Below are 9,390 nucleotides of genomic sequence, written 5' to 3'. Positions count from 1 at the left end.
AATTGTTGGTATTTTTTATATTCTCTGTTATTTTTTATATCTTGTGTCATTCCTTATGTATGTTCCTAGTTTGTACTGAAACACAACAATTTCCTTCGGGATTAGTCAAGTTCTATCTTATCTTATCCCTAAATCCTTTTCCTAATCAAACTTTCTGAGACACTGAATTTAGTTTTTATTCTTCATTATTTGTAAGCCATAATCATCAAAATTACAAGAAATAAAGGCTTCAGATATTTCACTCTGTGTGTAATGAATATGTGTAATATACGAGTTTCACTTTCTGAAGTGATTGACAAAAAAAATTGAACTTTTTCATGATATTTTAATATTTTGAGATGCACATGTCTCCATACATTTGTGCCCACATGGATATATCTGTTAATTGTCTTACTTGGAAAATCAACAGTATAAAATTTGGATAAAAAACAAGTTTATATGTAACCCACTGAACCTGAAGTGTCTGTCATCAGAAGTGACTGCAGGCACTATATAGCATACATTGAGTAGATGCAACCAACTTGTTTTTACCATCTTGTGACCCACAGACACAATGAATTACTTAACTGTGTCAGCAACATTCAAATTTTATAACAATGAGCAAGTGGTACTGACCCTAATAAATTGTGTTTTCTGTGCCTACGTGTTAGTACACTATAATGCTTTCTGACTTGATTCTTGATGTAAAAATGTAAGAGTAAGAATAGAATAGAAACATCCTTTATTGTCCCACAGATGGGAAATTCAAGTGTAACAGCAGCAACAGATAAAAAGATAAAAAAGATTTCACACAAAAGTTCCTAAATGTTAATAAACAATGCAATATATAAAGAAATAAGATAAACAATATCAATAATAATGTTCAATATGTATTGGAACTTTGATAAGGACAGACTATTTACAATATAGTAGTATAGGCTGAGTGTGTGTTTTAGCAGAGGTCAGCATGTATTTAATCCTTATTGAGTCTGTTGGTAGTAAACTGGTAGTTCTACATATTTACTTATGTTTCTGAAAGATAAACATTTACAATAGTGTGCAGTTTAAAGCTTTAGCACAGATACATTTGGATTTAAGAACTATTTCCTGACAGCATACACAATAATTAATCTGTTTAATAATTGTATTTGTTATTTATGGGCTGCAGCCATTCTGGCAGGAGCTAAGAATGCCCACCGTAACGTATGTTCTGCTTTTCAGTATAGTGGCACACATTCTTGTCTTGTTGGCATGGACAGTGCAGGCATCCGTCTTTCCAGTGCTTCCCTCATTCAGTAACTGAGAACACATCTCAGAAAATCTGACCATGTCACATGACATCTTGCACAATGCCATTTACAACATTTCACCAAAACGTGTGAAACTTTGTTGCAAATGGCAGTCAGGTTGCAAATGGTCAGGTCTCTCTTGTAAATGAGTCCTCGTGGCTCAATGGGACTAATCTGTATAAATAAAGGTTGAATGAAAAATTGAGCTGATCATGTGCCCTTCATGTTTCTTCTTCCTCAGTTCTGCCTCTCAATGTTATGGCTGTGTTGTTGGTGCTTCTTCTCTCCGTTCTGCTCTCGTCCCCTCACACTCCTGTCCGAGCGTCTCCGTCCTGTCCCCCAGCCTGTCGCTGCTACAGCCTCACCGTGGAGTGTGGATCCACTGACCTGAAGGACGTTCCCAAGCATGTTCCTCCATCCACTCAGGCAAGCTCACTGCTCTCAAACCTTTCACACAATGTATTACATTTGTTTTTGTCTATAAATGAACAAACAGCTTCATTTTCTTGTTTCTACCTCTTCAGACTATCTTTCTCCAGGACAATGTGATTAATCAGGTTCGACAACTGGACCTCATCGGACTGAAGCACCTGCACTACCTGTACCTGCAGGTAACAAGCATGCTTGCTTTCTTAATTTTTTCTGCTATTAACACAGCAGGAACAAAAGTGACAGAAAGAGCAAAATGTGTTCTCACAGTCAGCTCTGGGTCTAAATGAATGAAGTACAAATGCATGCCTATGAACTGTTTCAGAATGGAAACAACACACCGTCATTGGCCCTCTTTCATTTTCAACAAACTCCACCTGAAACTTCCTGTCTGGTGACGATCCAACTCTCAGTGCAACACTTAATAGCAACTGAGATGCTTGTTTTCATCCTTAGCACAGATCTGCATGAATTGCTTTTAATTAGCAACAGTTTATGGGTAAAATTAATATTTTCATAATCAGAAATACCAAATGATTAAAATCCATTTAATTACTTTAAAGGAAATATTTGAAATATAAAATCACAAGTTAGTCTATCATAATGTATTGTAGACAACTGTGTAAAGAAACATTAAAAACAGATGTTTGGAGTACCTCAAGTTATTGTTATCTTTTTGCTACAAACAGCTAACTAGGACATCCCAGTCCCTCCCTCCTTAAAAAAATAATTTAAGGAACCAAACCTTGCTTAAGATATGTGACAAATAGATCTCCAGTTGTCAGCTGTTAATTGCCTGTGTAAAATATTTTGCCTTTAGCCCGACCCCAGTGTTTAGTAAAGATAATATCCCAAATTGAAAAGTAAATTAAAGGGCAATCTGTTTGGGAATCCAGGCCACAGCTTTGAACTGGAGCAAAGCAGATGCTTTAAGAGAGAAATACAAGTGTTAATCTGCTAAACAGTTCTAGAAACATGAACAAAAAAAACAATTAACTTTCTTTTTTCCCATGTCCCTTCTCCAGAACAACACAATCATAAGTGTAGAACCAGGTTCTTTTCGGGATCAAGGTCAGTTGTTGGAGCTCGCACTAAATGGGAACCAAATCCACCTGGTGACCTTGGACATGTTTCAGGGGCTTGACCAACTACGCATCCTGTACCTGTCAAGAAACTTCATCACACGCCTGCTGGATTACACCTTCAGTGGTTTACAAGTAAATGATCTGAAAAAACACAAATGATAAAACATTTATTCAATATTTATCATTATTTTTATAAGTTAAACAGAAAGATAGGTATCAATACATAAAACAGCCTTCATGAGATTTTCCAGAAACATACTAGATACATACAAGGTACATACCAGATAGAACCCAGGAACATAATAGGAACATACCAGGGACATAGCAGGTACATACCAAGAAAAAAAAAACAGGAACACCACAGGAACATATTATGGATATACTAGGAATGTACCAGGTACATACTACAGACATACCAGGAACATAACAAGAACATACCAGAAAAATACCAGACATGAGCCATGAACATACCAGGTAAATACCAGCAATGTACAAGATACATACCAGGTATATACCAGATACATTCCAGGTACATACCAAGTACATACAATATACTTACCAGGAACATACCAAGAACCTACCAGAAAAACAAAAAAACAAATACGAACCATGAACACACCAGGTAATTACTAGCAGTGTACAAGATACATACCAGGTACATACCAGATACATACATACCACAAACATAACATTTACGTAGGCACTTTCAAGTTATGAATTGGGTATTTACCAGGGATGTACTGGATACTTACACAGTACATACTGTGTATGCACCAGGATTGTAACATACCAGGAACTTACCAAGTTTTTATGAGTAACATAACAGGTACTTACAAGGTATGTATGTAATGGGCACCTGTCAGGTATATACTGGGTACTTACCAGGATTGTACTGGGTATTTACCAAGATTGTACTGGGTACTTACCAGGAACATACCTGGTATTTACCAAAAATGTATATAATACATACCAGTAACATACTAGATATCTATCAGGAACTTACCAAATATTTACCAGGATCGTAATGGGTACTTACAGGAAAGTACCAGCTACTTAACAGGAACATTTTGGGTGCTTACAAGGTGCATACCAAGTACTGATCAGAAACATAGCTGGTACCTCCTGGGTACGTACCAGGAACAAACTTGGTACTTAACAAGAATGTACTGAATACTTACCAAGTATGTACTGAATACTTAACATTAACATACCAGGTACATACATGATACCTAATGGGTACTCACAGCCTATGTATACATGTTATGCAACATTTTAGTACCAGTAATGTATCCATAAGTACCTGACACCAATTTTACCATACCCAGTTGTAGTTATACATCTAATAATTACTTTCTGAAGTCATCCAGTAGTTTAAGAGATATTTTGCTAACAGATAGACAAAGAGACAAACAACAGATTTGAGACATTTTCAATTTCTTGTTTAGCTCATAGAACATGATGAGTGATGTGTGCTGATCTCTGCAGCGTCTGCAGGAGCTCCATCTGCAGCAGAACAGTATAGAGATGATAGCAGAGCATGCACTGGCTGGTCTGACCTCTCTGGCTCTGCTGGACCTGAGCAGGAATAATCTTCACACCATTGGTCCAACATCACTTCAGCCTCTGGTTAGCCTGCAGATTCTGCGCATCACAGGTTAGACTGGACTTCTGATCATCACAGCCATGGACTTCCCTCTTTTAGATGAGACTGCCATTGTTATAGCTGCTAATGATTATGATGAAAACAAGAAAAGAAGCCAAACCAGTTTCCGTTCTTGACTTTTTGGGCACTACTGAACCCTGTCTTGGTTCTGTGTGTTCTGCTGTAGATAACCCATGGCGCTGTGACTGTGCTCTTCACTGGCTGAGGAGCTGGATCGATGAGGAGGGCCAGAGGCTGCTCAGCTCGGCAGAACGCCGATTGGTCTGCACCGAGCCCCCACGCCTTTCCCATCTTAGCCTGGTGGAGGTCCCACTCAACAGCCTAGTGTGCATTCCCCCCCTGGTTCAGCTGGAGCCCAGGAGGCTGGCAGTACATCTTGGGGAGAGCCTCAGGGTGTCGTGCCATGCTTCTGGCTACCCTCGGCCACAGGTAGGACACAATTACGAGGACACACCACCCTACAGAAAATTATTAATTATTTTCAGATTAGATTCTAGCTTTCCTATTTTGTCACACTTGCACGTTTCAGTTCATCAATCGAACATTATTCAGCAGACAAAATATAACCAGGCTAAATACAAACAGCAATTTTTAAACAAGGATTTAATATTCTAAAGGATGGAAGCTATCCAAGCTAACATGGTCTTGTGTAAAAAAGTAATTGCCCCACTAAACCAAATAACTCGTTGTTCTCCCCCAACCCCCCTACACCCATGGCTGCAACATCTGCAGTCAAGCATTTTTGATAACTGATGAGTTTTTTACATGACTGTGGACAGCTGTTGCTGCTGTGATGTGGCTCATTGTTCTGCTGCAGAAGTTCACAAACTGATGGATGAACATTCTCCTTTTGAAATGTCTGTTGTAGAGCAGAATTCATGGTTCCATCAATTTGTCCAAGGCCTGAAACTGCAAAGCAGCCCCACACCATCACACTACCACCACCGTGTTTGATTGTTGGTCTTCTGAAAGGCAATGTTAGGTTTAGATGTTCGTAATGGAATCATTTTATTGGGAAGGTTCATCACTGTCACATACTTTCTCAATTTGTGGATTCCAGCTCTATTGTATCGTTTCTTGATCCTACAAGTGTGACAGTAATCAGTCCTGGCTGTGGCTGGTGAAACTGGACTCAGAATTACAAAAATATCAGTTTATTCAAGATTTACCTAAGGGGACTAGTAGATTTTCACACGGCCAATTTCATTTGAACAACCGTTATCTCTTAATTAATGAAACCATTGTTTAAGAACTGAACTCTGTATTTACTCAGGTTATATTTGTCTGATATCAATGTTTGTTTGATGAGCTGAAACATTTACAGTAGGTGTGACAAAACATAAAAAAACATGTGGGGAGTGGTGGCACAGAGGCTAGAGAAGATGGGCCTGTGATCGGAAAGTCGCAGGTTCAATTCTCCAGACTGACAACATCAAAATGTGGGAGGAAAAGGTGAAACACCCACACCTGCCTCCACTCCATCCTCATTTGCCCCGCTCTGAAGTCCGAGTCCTTCAACCCCCATCATCTGCTCCGAAACAGGTCTCTCGTGAAAATGAGTTCTTGTGACTGAATGAGACTACCTGTATAAATAAAGGGTAGATGAAAAATAGTGTGGGGGCTGAATGCTTTTTCAGTCTTGCTTCCAAGAGTTTATTCAGGTTGTTGCTTCAGTGTTAAGATCAGTTCGGATTTCATCACAACAGTGTTTCAGATATTTTAAGTTGATGTCTAATAACCCTGATCTTTCAGACCCCAGTGGAAACTCAATGAACTAGAGGTCTGAAGTAGATGATAGTCTGTATATGGAAAGTTGTTCGTCCTTACAGGATCAGTAGGCATAAAACAAAATCTCTTTGCAGGTGACCTGGAGGAAAGCATCCCAAGGTAAAGTGGTGGACTCTCCCAGAGGTCTGGTTCAAGATCTGGGTACTGGAGGAAGTGAAGGCTCAAAGGAGTCCTCAGAGGAAGGCAAAGTTAGCCTGCAGAAGACTGCTGGCGAGCACTTTGACCCCGACACTGGCAGCGGCATGCTGTTTCTCAGCAATGTGACGGTGGCTCACGCAGGTTTTTATGAGTGTGAAGCCTGGAACGCAGGAGGCGTTGCCAGACTGACCTTTCAACTTGCCATCAACTCATCCTCCTTGTCTTCCTCTTCAATTTGGGCCACGTGGTCTCAAGTATCATCACCATATTCCCCCGCTTGGCCTCGACTGAAGAACCACGGTCTTGCTTTGGGCTCCGACGTGAGCCGGGAGCCTCTGTACGCCCTGGGCAGCATGGCCTTCAACGCTCTGGGAGCCGCAACTCAGACAGCCATTTCTCTGGGCATCTCCCTGCTGGCTTTGACCTCTCTGCTACTGGTTGCCATGATTTACAGTCGTCATCAGCAGTGCGACAAGGAGCCCGATGGGGCTGAAAAGGTGTATATTGGTCAGCAACAAAATAAAACAGCAAATTAAGAAGCTAACAGCAAAACTGTACCACCTGATAATTAATAGGAGCATTAAGGGCAGGGAATGTTTCAGGGCAACAACGACTTGGATATACATATAAAAATGCTGCTGTCACTAGACACAATAAAAAAAAAATAGTTGCATCAGGAAAAAAAAAACTTGAAAAATTATTTTAATCAAACTCTGAAAGCTTTAAGGTAATTTGAGCCCTTTACCCCCATTTGGTTAGTTGGTTAAACAAATACCTTTGTTATATTTTTAAAATGGGGATGGGCATCACTGACTTGGACTGAACACCCTTTAAAATATTTCTGTAAATATAATGTCAGGACGTTTTATTTAGTGCAAGCAATAAGCACACTGTCAGAACAGCAGTGAAAAGTAGAAAGGTTGTGCAGAAATGTTGCAGCTTCTGCCTCAAACTCCAACATAACTTCAATTTTCTGAGCTCAGATGTCAGGACTGTAGAATTAAATCAAAAACTCAGATCTAAAGAAATGTTAAAGCTGCTGCCAGTGGCCCATCACGGTCACCATGGTTACCACGCAACTGTGTTTGTCACTCCCTGACTGCCATGTTAATGAAAGGCAGACAAAAAAAATAGTCTTGGACAAACACATGCTGTGTGAAAACTACAAGTCCAATCTTAAAAGGTATTGCCAATGAGCAGCAGAGGACTCTGATGGTCCCTTGTGTTTTTAAAAATGTTTTATGCAGAAGATATTACCAGTTCAAAAAACATTTCATTTCCAGTTTTGAAGAGAAAATTTAGATCTCAAGTATGACAGAATGTTTGCGCTCTCTGCTTCCTGCTGAGATTTGAGAGGAAATTAAAGGTCTTACTGTGAGAGACACACTGAGTGAAAGGAGATAAAAAATACTTACATTCGGATGTTCGTTTCTTGCAGTGGTTAGTTAATGTTTTCAATGTTGTGCGATATACTGCTAGCTAATGTCATACCACACTATTCTTCATCAAGCCACACCTTTTGTACATTTTGTTTCAAAGCCACACAACAATATACAGGATAAAACATTTAGCAAGATAGGAGTCAGGGTTGGGTGGCATGGTGGTGCATTTGGTGGAGCTGCCATCTCACAGAGAGAAGGTTGCTGGATCAAATCCCGGCCAGGGGGGCATTCTGGGTGGAGTTTGCATGCTTTCTGTGCATGCGTGGGTTTCCTCCGGGTACTCCGGTTTCTTCCCACAGACCAAACACATGCATGTTAGACTGATTGGTAACTCTAAATTGTCCCTAGGTGAGTGAGAGAGTGAATGGTTGTTTGTCTCTGTGTCCCTGTGATGGACTGGAGACCTGTCCAGGGTGTACCCCACCTCTCGCACAGTGAGAGCTGGATATGGGCACCAGTGACTCCTGTGATCCTAAAAGGCAGAAGTGGGTAAAAAATAATGGCTGGATGGATAGATGGATGGATCAGGGTTATGCATTGGCACTCAGAAACATCAGGGGGTGTTTCATTTGCATTCAGTTGCAAGAATCAAGTCTACTAAATAACTTTTTTCTTTTCTTGAATGTGTACCAAAGATGTCAGGATGCTGACTGATCACCAGTCTATCACCGTGCCAACACAGAGACAGACAACCGTGTGCACACAAACAAACGTCCAATTAGAGTACCATTTAACCTGATGTGCATGTTTGTGGATTGTGAAAGCTAGAATACCTGGAGAAAACTCAGGGATGCATAGAGAGACCACAGAGTCCACACAGAAAGGCTTGAGCAGTCAGGATTCAAATGGGAGATCTTCCTGTTGTAAGGCATCAATGTTAACTACTGCATACAGTACAGCTAAGAGTTTAGCCATGCCCACTTTAAAAAAAATTTTATATCATGCTCAGGGTCACTGGGAGCTGAAGTTTAAAAACCTTGTCACACTTTGCACATTTCTCATATACTGTATTTCATATATTATCAAACTAGACCAAATGTCTTCTCTGGTTGTTGGGAGTTGAAGGCAGCAGGACCTGGGTTACAGAAACAAATGGCATGTTGGATCTTTGGAACCAGAGTCACATCAGAGATGTGAGGCTTTAAGCCCCAACAACTCCCCGAGGACAATCATGGCGACAAAAGAGCTTTCTTCTAGGCATGATTTAACTAAGTGCTGCTAAACTGGTTAGAAAAATGAACATTTGATGAAACAGCAGCAAGATATGAACCATGAACATCAAGAATCATTCAGTTTATTGATATGGCTTCAAGTTACAACAAACATCTCAGTACAAAGAAAAGAAAGCAAGGGGATCCTATGGTCTAGGTGTAGTTTATATGGTCCAGGTGTAGTTTCAGTGGTTCAGGTATAATTTCCATGGTTCAGGTATAGTTTACATGGTCCAGGTATAATTTGTATGGTTCAGGGGTAGCTTGTATGGTTCAGGTGTAGTTTCCATGGTCCAGGTATAATTTATACAGTTCAGGTGTAGCTTCTATGTTCCAGTTGTAGTTTCCATGGTTCAGGTGTAGCTT

General features: G+C 40.2%; 1 protein-coding gene across 1 annotated transcript in view; it reads left to right on the top strand.

Moving 5' to 3' along the window:
- Positions 1 to 1,526: 1,526 nt before the first annotated feature.
- LOC119407908 (leucine-rich repeat-containing protein 24-like) overlaps positions 1,527 to 9,390 on the top strand; it is a 10,776-nt gene continuing 2,912 nt past the window's right edge. The window contains exons 1-6 of the mRNA XM_037674738.1: positions 1,527 to 1,694; positions 1,793 to 1,879; positions 2,723 to 2,914; positions 4,268 to 4,436; positions 4,612 to 4,874; positions 6,308 to 6,868. Coding sequence (XP_037530666.1) covers positions 1,527 to 1,694; positions 1,793 to 1,879; positions 2,723 to 2,914; positions 4,268 to 4,436; positions 4,612 to 4,874; positions 6,308 to 6,868 — 1,440 coding nt within the window. The remainder of the gene's footprint in view (positions 1,695 to 1,792; positions 1,880 to 2,722; positions 2,915 to 4,267; positions 4,437 to 4,611; positions 4,875 to 6,307; positions 6,869 to 9,390) is intronic.

The sequence above is a fragment of the Nematolebias whitei genome, chromosome 3, assembly GCF_014905685.2.
Source record: "Nematolebias whitei isolate Nwh7 chromosome 3, NemWhi1, whole genome shotgun sequence".
NCBI lineage: Eukaryota > Metazoa > Chordata > Actinopteri > Cyprinodontiformes > Rivulidae > Nematolebias > Nematolebias whitei.
The sequence above is the reverse complement of the archived record's forward strand: the minus strand, read 5'-3'. Positions and strand labels throughout refer to the sequence as shown.